This window comes from Lepidothrix coronata, unplaced genomic scaffold (assembly GCF_001604755.1).
Source record: "Lepidothrix coronata isolate B3197 unplaced genomic scaffold, Lepidothrix_coronata-1.0 Scaffold1, whole genome shotgun sequence".
NCBI lineage: Eukaryota > Metazoa > Chordata > Aves > Passeriformes > Pipridae > Lepidothrix > Lepidothrix coronata.
In genome coordinates, this window is record NW_016690181.1 from 10,937,212 (window position 1) to 10,952,666 (window position 15,455).

At 37.5% G+C, this 15,455-nt stretch overlaps 1 protein-coding gene across 5 annotated transcripts in view; it reads left to right on the top strand.

The window, feature by feature from the left end:
- Positions 1–15,455, top strand: part of AP2A2 (adaptor related protein complex 2 alpha 2 subunit) — a 48,957-nt gene that overhangs the window by 22,476 nt on the left and 11,026 nt on the right. For 3 of the 5 annotated variants that reach the window (XM_017809948.1, XM_017809967.1, XM_017809985.1), the window contains exons 3-15: positions 637–779; positions 1,407–1,600; positions 3,525–3,654; positions 4,629–4,730; positions 6,199–6,307; positions 6,810–6,960; positions 7,392–7,560; positions 8,713–8,850; positions 10,158–10,340; positions 10,676–10,773; positions 10,949–11,180; positions 11,986–12,159; positions 14,142–14,305. In XM_017809948.1, coding sequence (XP_017665437.1) covers positions 637–779; positions 1,407–1,600; positions 3,525–3,654; positions 4,629–4,730; positions 6,199–6,307; positions 6,810–6,960; positions 7,392–7,560; positions 8,713–8,850; positions 10,158–10,340; positions 10,676–10,773; positions 10,949–11,180; positions 11,986–12,159; positions 14,142–14,305 — 1,987 coding nt within the window. The remainder of the gene's footprint in view (positions 1–636; positions 780–1,406; positions 1,601–3,524; positions 3,655–4,628; positions 4,731–6,198; positions 6,308–6,809; positions 6,961–7,391; positions 7,561–8,712; positions 8,851–10,157; positions 10,341–10,675; positions 10,774–10,948; positions 11,181–11,985; positions 12,160–14,141; positions 14,306–15,455) is intronic. The other 2 variants (XM_017809958.1, XM_017809975.1) reach the window with 1 other exon arrangement.

Consider the following 15,455-nt stretch of genomic DNA (forward strand, 5'->3'; position numbering starts at 1 on the left):
GAAAGGCATAGCTGTTCTTAAGAGAAACAGCAAAATCTCCATTGAGCAAACATATATGCACTGCCTCTTAGTAAGATCATTCTTTAAGGATACTGCAGGATGATTCAGGGACTAGCTGATAGCATTATTTTATGACCATCCTTTAGGATATAGATAATGAATGGTAAATGTAATTAACAAAAGAATCCTCAGATTTTCGGCTACTTGTGTTCTGTGACTGGGAATAATTTTTTTAAAACCCAGAAGTTGTTCGATTGTCTGACATCTGATGATGACGATTTGTGGTAACTTGAATCTGTTTAGCACAAAATTATGTGAAGACTTATAGTCCTTTAGGTTGGAGGTAAAGGGATATGTTTATCATTTTGTTCACTGCAGAGTGAATAACAGCTGAAATAAATTTTAAATTTGTGAAACTCAAGTACTGCAGTAGCTGAACCCTCAATTTGTCCCTCTTCCGTAGGGCAATACATATGGAATTAAATACCAATGTTAATTACTAGGTGCAAATGTAAATCTTGTTACTGTAAGATAGGATGAGGTTCCTCAGTTCCACTGAGGAGGGGGTGGAACCAAGTATAGACATAACAGGCTTAATTGTTGTTTGTTTTCCTTACTTTTCCTTACTTTTTTCAGGTGACAAGGCTCTGGATGGTTACAGTAAGAAAAAATATGTCTGCAAACTGCTTTTCATCTTTCTTCTGGGCCATGACATTGACTTTGGTCACATGGAGGCTGTAAACCTGCTCAGTTCCAATAGATATACAGAGAAACAGATTGTGAGTAACTTGGGCTCTATAAAAGATAAGCTGGTCTGTCTAATATCCTGCCTCAGCTCTAGAATCTGTAGAGGACTTTGCTTCATTCCTCCTGCACTGGCTTAAAGCCTTATTTTGGCTCTGGCAGTGATTCTGAAATCTAAACACCTTTGTGCCCAGGGAGTCTTGAACTAATTGCAAAAGCTAAAATGTGTGCTCTGCATAAAATTATTACTCTTGTTAAGAAACTGCCTTGACTCTTGCATTTAAAGATAAATAAACTTTTAATTTTCAGAATATTTCTTTCTGTCTCCCTAGGTAAGGTTGTGTTTATCAGATGTGTGTAACATACTAGTGTCTGAATAATAAACCGAATTCTTGATTTGCCCCCATTCATCTAAAATGGTATTTTGAGTGTAAGCTGAGATAGACTGATGACACATTTAAAAACAAATAAATTAGGGTAACGCTAAACTTCAGTTTTTGTTTACTTAATCTTCCTAGCCTTTGCTGTATCTAAATTTCTATTTCTGCCCATATAGTATTGGAGGAGGACTGTACGTCTCAAAGAATGACCTGTGTCATTAACAGAAAGCAGAATTTAAGTCAACTCAAATAAATTTTCGTTTTGCTTTTTCTGACTCCCAGGGCTATCTCTTCATCTCTGTCCTAGTGAACTCTAACAGTGAGCTGATCCGCTTAATAAACAATGCAATCAAGAACGACCTGGCCAGCCGAAACCCCACCTTCATGGGGCTTGCTCTGCATTGTATTGCTAACGTGGGGAGCAGGGAGATGGCGGAAGCATTTGCTGGAGAAATTCCAAAAATACTTGTGGCTGGGTGAGTATGAGATGCTTCTCTCGAGTACAATACCAATAAACCTTTTCAGCAACTCAGTTGCATTGCAGCAGCTTAATCCATGCTTAGAGCTATACAGCCCTGGGCTTGCGGTAGAGTGAGAGTTTCCAGTGGCTGCAGGTACTTTGACTTAACTGAGTATGGAGTTGCTTGTAGGTGTGTAGAAATACATGGAAATTAAGACTGTCAGTATCTTGAATAGGCTTTTACAGCTTTGTTCTGATCTGGTTTTTGTTCTGTATAAATGTGTAGTAATAAACACCCCTGAAATGTGTGTTTTGCTTTCACTGCCTCTTCTGATGAAAGAAAGAAATAAATGAACCTAAATAGATGTTTATACTACAATTTTTTTTATAAACTGAAGCTCTTATTTAAATGTACTGACTTCATAAGGAACACATTATTGGTTTGTGGGCTTTCTTGCTTCCTCTGCTAGCCATGTAAACAGCAATTTGTGTAACTAGCTAGAGGTTTCTAAACAGACCTGGCAAATGTCTGAAACTGTAGTTAAGTAAATGTGAAGTCAAACTTGTGATTCTAGGGCTAATGTATTTATTGAAACTTAAAATGTCCAAGTGTAAACAGTGCGTTTAGACTCTTATGGATATGAAATATTTTAGAATATGCATGGATCTTGTTTTATAACAAACTTAATGTCTTATATTAATATAAAAAGTGACATGTAGCATAAGAACTGTATTAATACTGTAAATGTCAAGCACTACCCTTGCCAGATGCTATTCTCTGTGTAGCACAGTGGAGACAACACTGCAGGGATGAGTCCTGGGTTTTAATAAGATAACCTTAAAAAGTTCCAAAAATTTAACTTAAGGTCACCAGTTGCAGACAGAGCATGGCACCTTCAGTTTGGACTTGTTTGAACTTAGACTTGTAGCTCTGTTTATGTTCTTCAAGGTCTCATTCCCTCTGCATTTCTAAGATAATATATATGAAATACATATGTGTACATGTCCTATCTAAGTGACCTGTGCAGAATGAGCGTTGTCAGTTACATTTGCAGCTTCAGTGTAGCTCTTTTGGCTTGAGTATAAATTGGAAGCAGGGGAGGAATAGGTTTGTGGGTTTGTTTTGTTTTGTGTTTTTTAACTGAGATACAATTTGATCTCATGGAAAAGTGATAAATTCATGAAGAATAGGTGGGCTGAATTTTTGGGGATGTGGAGGTTTCTAAACATTTAATCAGGATTGCACACTGTAAACTGGCCTCTTAAAACTTTTAGTGGTAATGCTCTGTACATTTTATAGCTTTTGTTTGTGCAGCACACAAAATGCCTAATTGTCTACTTTGTGACAGGGAGTTCACTGAACTAGAATAGTAGCATGCTGCTCTTAAAATAGTCTGTTCCTGTGCCAGCAGCAGAGATGGCGAAGTGAATAGATTTGTGGTTTGCATGCTTGCTGATAGCAGACTTGCATGCTAGATATAGGTACTGAAGCTGTTGAGTAGTTAATGATTTGAATCTGATATACAGGACCTATTTGTATCTTCTATACAGGAGATCCAGCTTTGGTAGCATTCATAACACAGTGTACCTTAACTGTTTGACCTGGGTCAGTCTGGAAGAAGTTTTTTCTGGTGATTAGATGAGATAAACTTTCAATTCTGATCAAAAGATGTGCAATATCACTTGAAGTTGTGACAAATAATTGTAGAGGCTACTAGACATTTGTAATGGTTGAAAACTTGACCAGTTAAACTTACTGGATTAAATTAAGAACAAATACTTGATCATAGGAAGAATTTAGTGAACTTCTGTTTCAGCTTCTGTTGAAAAGATGTGACGTGGGCAGGGATGCTGAGTCAGTTTGAGGATTGGCATAATGCTGTCCAGCAGGTAGTGCTGTGACTGAACCACTGTATTTTAAATCCATATTTGTCTTGCAGAGACACTATGGATAGTGTGAAGCAAAGTGCTGCTTTATGCTTGCTGCGCTTATATAGAACTTCTCCTGACCTTGTTCCCATGGGAGACTGGACATCCAGGGTGGTGCATCTCCTCAATGACCAGCACTTGGTAAGTCAGCTTCATTGTGCTTCTCAGGCCTAGTGTGTATGAATTGTGAGAATTATGTAACATCTGCTGTTAAATGCACAATTTATTTCTTCTTGACCCTTTCAAGCAAGTGGGTTGCTGTTTTCTTCAGGCTTTGGGAAGAAAATGGTGGGAGTTTTTGTCCTTTTTTAGTTGCTGTGTATATTCATTTTTAATAAACCTTTGTTTGCCTTTTTCTTGGAGATAGAAGAATGGTATGCACAAGTTCTTCTTTTGCTCTGATTATAAATAAATTATTCTTGTCATACCAAGTCATACTGTATAGGTGTAATACTAATTTTCCTAGACCTTTTAATATTAGACTTGCACTAAAGATGGAAGACTTGATTTGTCTGTACTTGGACTTCTTGTCCTGTGGTGTTTGTGTTGTCATTCTCATCTTGTTGGTTCAAAAGACCCATTGTTCCAGATAAAAGACACTGAGGTTTTTTTCCCCAGTCTAGTTACTTTATGAAAGTAAGGCTAATAAGACCCATACTTCAACAGTAATAAGAGTGTTTTAGTCTGCAGTAAGATAAAATGTTTGTGTTATACAAAGTCCTCTGTTATGTTGGGTTGTGAGAATTTTTTCCTGGATGAATCTGCTGCATCTTACTTCTGCTCACACTTCTCTTGTAAAACAAGACAATTTGTGTCCAGGTTTTATTTTAATACAACTCTCTTATTTTAGATGTATTATCCAAATGAGGCAAAGCTAACACAAAAATAGCATAAAATCCTTTGCAAGCATGGCAGTATCATGTTGGATTCTGCAGGTGTGGAATTAGTGTAGCTGCTAGCCAAATAAAAGGCTTTTTAATGCAGGGCTTTGTCATGGGGATAAACTCAGTTTTGTTGATTCTTAAAAAGCAGTTGAAATGAAAAGTGTTAATGGTAGCACCTTAAACTGATACAAAATTTAATTGTGTTGCTTTGTTGGTGTGGTTTTTTTCTAGGGTGTGGTTACTGCAGCTACAAGCCTGATCACCACTTTGGCACAGAAGAACCCAGAAGAGTTTAAGACTTCAGTCTCCTTGGCAGTGTCTAGATTAAGCAGAGTGAGTCCAATGATAACCCTGATAATTCTTCACTGTTGATTAATTTACTCAGCTTTCTAGATCAGGTTAGCTTACTGTTCAGCTTTGTAGAGGCAGATTAGTTTAGTGTACCATTAAATGTGAAGATGATTCAGTGTCACTTCATGTGGCTGGCTCACCTAACATCTTTTAACGCTTGTTGCTTACCTGGACAGAAAGCTGTCTTGGCTTGCCCAAACTTTGCTATGCTCCAAGTCTATGTAGCAAAAAGGTGTCTTTCTGTCTCTCTCAGTGACTTGTGTTTGAAAGGATCCTCATGATGCAGTTGAACTTAATCCCCACTTTGTTACTATAAACACCAAAGAGTAGTTGGATCAAATACTGATCCTACAGACTTCTGCACAACCCCCTCAAAAATACAGACTGTAGCTTGAACTTTATCTAAGCTTCTAACAACATGAGTTGCCTTCCTACTCCCTATTCTTTTGAACTGCTGCTAGGTTAATAATCATAAGCATTTGATTTTCTTTAAATGGGTATAGGGGGTTAAGCAGGGGTAGGAGGTGCAGAGAAGAGTGGAGGGGCATGTCTGTAAGTTAGCATCTCTTTGCTGGAAAACTGATGTTACTGTTTTGGGGTTTTTTTGTTGGTTTGTTTTCTGTTCCTTTTAGAAAGTATGGAAGATGTGAAGATGCTACTTCAGAAATGTATTTTAGACCCAGATTTATGTAGTCTTATACCCTAAAATTACTTGTAGTTCAAAGAAATTTAATTTCTTTTCAAATATGAAGATTTTGTCTAATACTTAAAAGCAAGGGAGTGCTGAGGGAAGTGCATAGCTGTTCTATTATTGAGTAGCAAGAATAAGGTAGAATTATTCCCAGCAATGCTAATGCCAAACTCATGCTTACCCTAGAATTAAAGAGGGAAAAGAAATCTATGGAGAGGGGTGCTCCCTGTGAAACCTAGTCTAATCCTTATGACGTTTTATTATGCATGTAAGCCTCTTTTGTGAAAGCCATCTCCTTTTTGCTTTGGTGTATGGATATTATTGAAGGTGTTAGTTGGTCTTTCTTTAGTTCAGTCTGTCATAGCATCCTACGCTTGAATTCCAGGCTCACCTACAAGCAGCCACCAGACTGCCTTCTGTTGGCTGAATTTGTCTTTGAATTGCTGATGCAAAGAAAGTCAAGCTTCTGGTTAACCGTTCTGGTGTAACAAGATGGTCTTCTTCATGCCTAAGAAAAGCAAGTGTGCTTTCAGGAAGAGACTTCCTAGACTGCTGTATCTGTAAAACTGAATTTCTATTACTAGGGTTTCCTATGGTATACTCATAGTATCAAAACTTGCACCTAATTAATCTACTGAATTAAACATTGCTAGTGCAGTTTTGCAGGCCTCTGTCAGAGGTGAACTACAGTGTTGTTTGGCTCCTTCTAATGATTGTGGATCACTTCAGTAGCTGACATACTGTCTGTTTATTTTACAGATTGTAACTTCTGCATCAACAGATCTTCAGGACTACACATACTACTTTGTTCCTGCTCCTTGGCTATCTGTGAAACTTCTGAGGCTGTTACAGTGCTATCCCCCTCCAGGTAATGCACAAATCACAGCAGTGGTCAGCTCTCTTATGCAGTACACTGACTCCAAAGAGTTACTCTGCTGCAGCGTTATACCATAACCTGGAGTGCAAGCACATTGTCTTAAGACAAGGATGCTGAGGTTTTTATTCTTGAATGTTTCAGATAGCTCTAAGCTACATGGCCTTTTGAATTATGTTGTGTTTAATTCTAACAGAATGTCAAACCAGTGACATTTTCCAAACTAGTGGCAATTTCCGTTTTAAACATTCTTTAATGTTATCAACTATATTAAAGCCTTGAAATATATTACAGTGCAGATTGTATCTGGCTTTTGTTCTCACTCAGATAGAACTGTTGCTTAGAATTCTTTTGCCAACTGTATATTGAGGGAGGGTAAGTGTTTCTAATGTATCAGAATACTTGAGTTTATTCAGACTTAGCAAGGGGAAAGGCCTAAGGTTGAGATCAGGGTTTTGAGCAAGATGAAGTTGTCCAACGGCTTGTTCTTCTCCAGAAGACCCTGCGGTACGTGGCCGTCTAACAGAATGCCTGGAAACTATTCTTAACAAAGCACAGGAGCCACCAAAGTCAAAAAAAGTACAACACTCAAATGCGAAGAATGCTGTCCTGTTTGAGGCAATAAGCTTAATTATACATCACGACAGGTGAGCTGTGAGAACACTTCTGTTATGAGAGGGGTTTTTTGAAATGAAAAACTGTGACTTTGTCTTCAACAGTAAATTGAATTTTACTGGGGGAGGAAGGGGAGGAGAACAGAATATGAAGTTGCTTGCTAGATTGGAAGACAACCACAGTAGTTGAATTGAACAGTATTAATGAACTATGTTGCTGTCAGCATATTTTTTATTGCTTTGTTTTTTGCCGCTTCTTTATTTGGTGTTTTGTATTGACCCCAGTGCTCTAATCCCACAGATTATTTGCTCACAGTGTCTGAATTTTCATTTCACTAGCAAAGCATTCTAGCAGACACTTTGAGGCATTTTAAGAAATTTCCACTGCAAAAATAGTATTCTGTATTGAGTGTTCTCCAACCTGTTGCTTTTAACCCTTTCACTTTCTCTCCTGTTCTGTGCAGTGAGCCAAATCTACTAGTCCGTGCCTGTAACCAGCTAGGTCAGTTCTTGCAGCACCGAGAAACTAATTTGCGTTACCTAGCACTGGAAAGCATGTGCACGCTTGCCAGCTCTGAATTCTCACATGAGGCTGTGAAAACACACATAGAAACAGTTATCAATGCGTTGAAGGTAAATATTTAAGTGTGTGATCTGTTTTTGAGTGTTGTCTTGTCCCCTGCCTCAATACCCTCTCCTGCACTGCCCCAAGTAACCTATCTCCCCATCCCCAATTAAGCTTATAATACTTGGGGACCAGATGAGTTATTCTCAAAGTCTGCTCAAGTTTTTTTCTTTGATCCAGCAAAATCTTGCTGTGCTGGCAATTAGAGGTCAGCTGCAGTTTATTTCTGCGCCTTGCTGGTGAATCTGATACTTGTAGCTATGTCCCCTGTAACACTATGGTGTCAGCTTAAGCTGTAGACTGAGGATGAATAATTCTTTAAAAATGTGGAATTTCAAAACTGAGAATGCTGGGGAGACAGTTTTGTTACTGTCTTGCTGGTATTGGACACTGTTCCTTCAGTGGAGTAGTTTATGAGAAGCAGAAGAGCAGATCAGGTTCCACTGGAGAATTGTAAAGACAGTCAACCAGAAAGACATGTTCCCAGGCCGTGTTTATGTTGCAAAGCACAAGTCAAAAGAATAAGACTGATTTGTGTATAAATTTACTTGGACACCTGGGTTTTTAAAAGCATTGTTTTCTTCCAAGCTTATGCTTGGAATTGTATTGATGTCTAATAATACATTTGTCTAACTTCAGTGTACATATCTGTTCTAGCTGGGCTTCTGTTGTTACAAGGCATGCCTGACACTAAACCTGCAGGTAGCTACTGTCCCATTGGCCTGGTAACAATTTAACAATATCAGCCAATTACTGGTGCATTTATGGCCAGTGGTGCTGATTAGTGCATAGTGGACCACAAACTCACCCTACTTAGGGTAATACTGGAGTGTTCTATACAAACTCCTCCATTCTTTTAGCACACTCACAGATCTGAATATGTATGCTGCAGAAACAAACCCTCATGATTTGAATTCTTGTGATGTTATCTAAAAGCAGGAAGTTCTGAGACTCCAGTGACCTCTTTCTAGGTGACAGAAACTGAGAACAGAATGAGAAACTTGTATCTTATGTGTGTAAGTTCATTCATAATCTGCAAGATGATAAAAATGCACTTGGTTTAAATTTGACTGGACTGTAGTAAGTTCCATCCCTTAAGTTGCATATACTTTCCAAATAAAGAAGAAATCACCTTGACCTTTCACTGTGTCCTTTTACAGACTGAAAGAGATGTAAGTGTACGACAGAGAGCTGTAGATCTTCTGTATGCAATGTGTGACCGAAGCAATGCCCAACAGATTGTGGCTGAAATGCTGAATTACCTGGAGACCGCTGATTATTCCATTAGAGAAGAAATTGTGAGCTATTTGTGTTTTCCTTATTTTTTTTCATAGCTGACTTTGGTACCATAAGTATCATTTATTGATAAGGATGCTGCATAGTCTGTGATAGAGATAATTTTTCATGGTGGCTTTAAAAAAATCCACAGACAAAACTACCAAAAGAAACAAACAAAAATTCCCTAGGTTTGTAATCTAATAGCCAAGAGTGTTCTTAATTTAAGTTAAACTAATGGGAAAGGGGGCCAGGGGAGAACCTTGGAAACTAAGAATTTTAAAAACTGATCTTGCTTTCAGGACACTGCATATAAAAAGCAAAGTGAATTTTATCAATCCTGAGCAAACAGTCTCTAGATCTGAGGGTTGGGTCCTACTCTAGTCAACCGTTCAATAGCTTCAAATATTAGCGTAGTAAATGCTTATTTGTAGGTAGAACTTTATACTGTGTATGCTGTGGGGACATTCTGCCTAAGGGTTCCCAAAAGCAATACCTTATAATCTGCTAAAAGAGAGGCCTGATACTTATCTCTTTCCTACCAGTAGGATAAAAATGCAGAAGTTGAAATACTCATTTAATGACCTTCCTAGGATGGTAACCAAGGCTTGTACTTACAGTAGTTACTTAGCTTAGTTAGGTGCTGAAGTTTCTTGATTGGAGAAGTGTATATGGAATACAATGTTAGTTGATTTACCTCTTGTACTATCTGGTTGCTGTTGACAACGTCCCCTGTCTTGGCAGATAACGTGAATTTCATTCTGTTCCTTTATACTGACCTGTTCTTTTAAGAGTAGTAAATATAACTGATAATAAATTATGTGGAGGTCTCCTCCTAAGCTGATTGTTTGTTTCAGGATGTAGGAATCTGAGTATGACCTGAAAAAGTCAGCTATACTTTGGTGACTCCGATTTGTCTCTGCTAGCTTGAGTTTCCACCTTTTACCTTTTTTTTTTTTTTTTTTTTTTAAGAGGTTTCCAGTTTCCTGCTTGATCCTGTCTCAGTGATGGTTTAGATGGTATAGCAAACAAGAAAGGTTCAATAAATTGCTCTTGATCACTTAGGTACACAGTTGAAAAGGCAAAGATACAACATACTTAAATGCATTATGGGAAAACTCTATGTACCTGGCAACTGCTGTGTTCTGGCACAGCATTTCAATGTTCATCTTTTACCCTAACTGAGGGAACAAGTGAACAAGCTGATGCATCTGAAACTGAGGCTTCTAGGCTACCGTGGGGTGTCACTAGGTGTATATGAAAGTAAATCTTAATGCACAGCTTAGAGCAGAAGCTAATCAACCTTCTGTATTCTCTTTTGTGCGTTCAGGTTCTGAAAGTTGCAATTCTAGCTGAGAAGTATGCAGTGGATTATACCTGGTATGTGGATACAATCTTGAATCTGATTCGCATTGCTGGTGACTATGTCAGTGAAGAAGTGTGGTATCGAGTTATTCAGATTGTCATCAACAGGGATGATGTTCAAGGATATGCAGCAAAGACTGTTTTTGAGGTGAGAATAACTGTTTTCAATTCACTTTCAAAATGAGATAGGAATTAAGTGAACACCATGTGATATAACAGGGGAAACTGAGGTAGCTGTTTGTCCTCAAAAGTCCACAGTGCTGCTAGAAGAGCCTAAGAGTGCTCTTAAGCAAGTATAGCTTAGGTTAGAGAGTCTTCTGTCAAGTCATACCACCTGTCATGCTTTTATCATGAGTGCTCTATAGTGCCTAGAACCATGGTCTGGTCTTTCAGGAAAGTAGACAAGGAAACTGGAAATGGAAGTGACAAAAAAGATCTTTTTTCATATGTTACAGATTGATTACTATTAATATGTTTCTACAGGCCCTTCAAGCTCCAGCATGCCATGAGAATCTTGTAAAAGTAGGTGGCTACATCTTGGGAGAGTTTGGAAATCTGATAGCAGGTGACCCAAGATCAAGGTAAAACACCTTGTAAAATTCTGAATTGAAGTAGTAATGCTTTCTGTAGAGAATCTAATATCTATTTAACATTCCTAAAAGCTAGTTAATAAATGATTCAGCTCTTAGTAATGCATTTATAAGGGTTATCATGTCTACAAAAACTGAACAAATTATTTTTCTTCCCATTTTTAAGTCCTCTCATCCAGTTCAACTTGCTACATTCCAAGTTTCATCTGTGTAGTGTTCCTACCCGAGCTCTGCTTCTGTCTACCTACATCAAGTTTGTGAACCTGTTTCCAGAAATCAAAACTACGATTCAAGATGTTTTACGCAGTGACAGTCAGCTAAAGAATGCTGATGTTGAGCTGCAGCAGAGAGCTGTTGAGTATTTGAGGCTCAGTACTATTGCTAGTACTGATATATTGGTAGGTATAAAGATTATTTTATTTTTTATGCAGAACTCTTCTGTCAACAAGTTAACTCCACTAAACCTTACCTGATTGATCAGAAATCTTAATGCAGGATTAAGGATCTACAATGTAGGTGCTGATTCTTTTAGTCTACCTCATTCTGCTGTAGTGATCATTAATTTAGAGCTAAATTAAAAGTTGTTATTGCTTTAGTGGGATAAACAATCTTTAAAACATGTTAGTCTGGAGCTGAGAAGCTAATGGAAGTTGGCATAATACAGGGTCCTACAGTATTTAGATAACAAAGGGCTTTGCTTTGAGGACTTTACTTGATGGTTGTCAAGGAAAGTGTAATTTTTTGTCTCTAGAAGTTCAGTGATTTAACCTGGGGCTCTCAGGTCTGACCAGAGCATAGCAGATTTAGTTTTGACTAAAGCTAATAAATGCTTAGGTCTGAGTAAAACCACAGAGATTGCTCAAGGATCTAGTCTAGGTCTGCTTGACTTAAAGACCACTAGATCTCCTGTGATCTAATTTTTTTAATTTTTATTTTTAATTTAATATCAGTGTTTCAGAGAAGTGATGTGCTCCTGTTCTCTTAACCAGCTGCTTTGGGAGGACTTCTGAAAGTTTTAAATATTTTATTTTTTTTAAAGCAGTCAGTCTGTCACTGTACAATAAACTGCATAGTAATTTTCTCTGTGGGTAATTACTTCTGCTTTTGCCCTATGCAATCTATAAGGGTGTATCTCTTCGAAGATTCAGAAACTGGTTTGGCTTTTTGTCTTAAGTTTAACTAATACCTCTTTTTTGTGATAAGGCTACAGTGTTGGAAGAAATGCCTCCCTTTCCAGAGAGAGAATCTTCTATTTTGGCTAAACTCAAGAAGAAGAAAGGCCCGGGCACAGTTACTGACCTTGAAGAGATCAAAAAGGAGAGGAGCTCTGATATGAATGGAAGTGCTGAACCTGCATCTGTCAATGCCAGTGCTGTTGTGAGTTTAAAAGCTGTTATTTCACTAATTTAGATGGTGTGCAAGTGAGAAAAGAATGTTTTCCTTTAAGTGGCTTTTTAGGTGTTTACAGCTTCTCATCTCAAACTTGAGACTATCGTTTGTTATAAAGCAGGGGAATGCACAGCTGCTTTCCCCCACTGCATGCTTGGATGCAGTTTTCCTTTGGAAATATTACATAAATGGGGACAAACTGAGCCTAAAAAAATCCCTTTTACATCGATATTTGAAAAGTATTGCTGTAAACTTAGAAATGGGAATTCACTTGCTGGTGAAATTGCAGTGAAGGTGAGATTATAAAATTAAGCTCTTATTAGATTTTACTATTAAATTACATTATTAAATTATAAAAGTAATATTTGAAAGGAGTTAACTTGAATTTCAAAGTATCAGCTGTTCTGTGGACATAACATGTCCAACATGTTATTTTGCATCTTGGTTTGGGTTGTTACTGTTTGTACTAGAAGTGGAAAACACTTGATTTCACAGGAACGTCCTTAAATCAATATAATGTTGTTACTGTTTATTTGACAGTAATACTTGAGTTCAGTTATGATAGACAAGGCCACAGTTGTTTTTTTTCTTCTGAGCTGAAACTTCTCATTTTATTGTCAATTAAAGCTGGTAGGATCAATTTTTCCCATTATCTAATACTTCTTTCTGGTTTTAATACCTAGCATAACTTGTAATTACATTTAAGATACAGTAGAAGATTATCTAAGAGAAGGAAATATTGTAGCATGCTCCCTGCCCAGTTTGTTAGAGCATAATACTTAGTCACTGTAGTATATAAAAATAGATACTCCAAGTGCAACATTTTTGATTGGACAGAAATCTCTTTCCAGCAAAAACTTGCCAAGTTTTCTTTGCATGCCAAATTGACTGGGATGACTGGCAGTTAATATTGCATTATGTTTTATGAGCTTCACTTTATGGGTTGCAGGCATGTAACAATCTGCACTGTGTTACCTTCATTAGTGGCTTTGGTGTAACCCTGGTTTAGATGCCAGAAACATTGCAAATATGAGCTCCAACTGTTTGTTTTCAGTAATTATTAATGATTGGCTTATGAAAATTTTTTGCTAGGGAATTTTTCATTATACTGTATCAACTTCAGTCTTTGGAGTATATGATAACTTTGAGCTGGCTTACAAACATAAGATTTCAGTTTCAATCCAAATGTATCTCATGACTTATCTTCAGATTACCTGGCATATTGTGAGCTGCTAATGTCTAAAACATGAACATTTTGATTAACAGTCTGTGCTTTGTTCTTGCATGCAACTTGGACACATATATGCAGCCTCTGTTCCACAATTGTGTCCTGGCTACCTGATTTGTTCTATTTGAGAAAAAAATACTTTAAAGGTCTTGCCTCTTCCTTCAGTGTTTGCAGCTTGAACTGGCTACAGGCTCTGCTTTTTTTGCTGGTTAGGTTTTACATTCATTCTAAGGTTTGCCAGGCTTCAAAAACCCAGGATTAAACAGATAGTCAATTTTAAAGATGCTGTGATGACCTTTGATTTAGATTTGTGTAAAAGCTGCTGCCTTTCTTACTGGATTCTTCATGAAAGAAAAGCAACAAATTTGAATTTTGTTCCCTACAGTACTTAATTTCCCTTGAAACTAAGAAGAGAGAAGAGAGGGGAGAAAAAAATTTGTCATCTTTGTCATCTTTCTTCTGCAGAATCAGATTCTAGACAGATGAATTTTGGTTTTGTTTTTCTATTTAACATTTAGATGGACATAACTCTCTTCAAAGGAAAAAAAGAAAACCACATCTGTAAATGACCTTAACTTGAAATACAACCTAATAACTGCATTTGTGAACCCGTGTACATCTATTTGAACCTTGATTTGGGGTGGGGAGAGGCACTTCGCTGTAGCTTACTTGTCTGTGCAAAAGAAACAGCTTTGTTTCAGTTTTGCTGCAGTGTAACACCCAAGTGTCTTGTCTTCCTTAGTCTACTCCTTCTCCATCGGCGGATCTGCTGGGTCTGGGTGCTGCCCCTATCACCAATTCAGCTCCCCCACCTTCCTCTAGTGGTAGCCTGCTGGTGGATGTATTTTCAGATTCAGCTTCTGCGGTTGCACCTCTTGCTCCTGGTTCTGATGACAACTTTGCGAGGTAATTAAGTCACCCTGAAAGGAATCTGAAGGAGAATTTGTCTGTTAAAACACGACTAAAGGAAAAAAGTAAATAACTTTTGGTTTTATTTCAGCATGTTGAATGCATTCCTAGGTGGTACATTCTCAGCAAGAGAGGTGTTCTTGAACTCTCTGCTGGATGTGCTGTTGTTATTGAATATCTCTGCTAATGGAAAAACTGGGTCTGTTGTAGCCAACCCGAGGATATTGGCCACACAGTAGTGTCTAGTTTTCATGCTGGTTTTGCTTCTTCGTTAAATTAAGCTGCTTCTGCATCTCAATACATCTTGAATTTGGGGGTTATCTGGCCTGATATGAATATATTTATTCTTATTTTATTTTCTTAAAGTCTTCTTGTGTCTCTCCATTTATGGCAAGCTGATACTGAAACAGTGAGATGGATTATATCCAGAGATACTGCTTCCCAGAATTTCAAGATATACTTAAATTACTCTGCTACTGTCTAACAGGCGGGTGTGAAAAGGGGGATAAAGAACAAGTGGTTTTCTTTTTTTTTTTTTTTAATAGGGGATTTAATACAAGTGTCTTTCTAATTACAATAGCCAGTCTAGTGTAGGTACGTGTTCTAAATCCTGTTAGTATTAAAAGCCACTGGGGCTACTCTCAAATGTCATTTGGCTAAAATTTTGGGAATAAATAGCACAAGATCACAGAATGTCTTTAAAATCAGTTGCCTTATTGGACAAAGAATGTATTACTATTGTCAAGGACCAAATTTTGGATGTTGACATGACAAATTTGCAATGCATCTTAATATAGAAGATATAATTAGGGAAACTGATCTGCCTGGATCATTGACTCTTTCATCAAAATTTTACACTAGGCAATACATTGTTGCAGGTTTGCAGTGATTAAGATTTGATCTTGTGTTTCTCTTGGAAAGTCATAAGTGGTGTTTGATCCTACAACACAATACCAAGACTTTAGGAAGCCGCACAAGCTTGTTCATGCATTTTTTTTTTTTAGCATAAAAAAAGAAACCAATACTAGTAGCTTCATAAGCAAATGTTACCTAAAAAGAGTTTTCTCTTTCTGCAGAAGAAAGTATAGCATTGCCCAACTCCTTGGTCTGTCTGTAGATGATGAAATGCTTCTCTAATGATACTGAG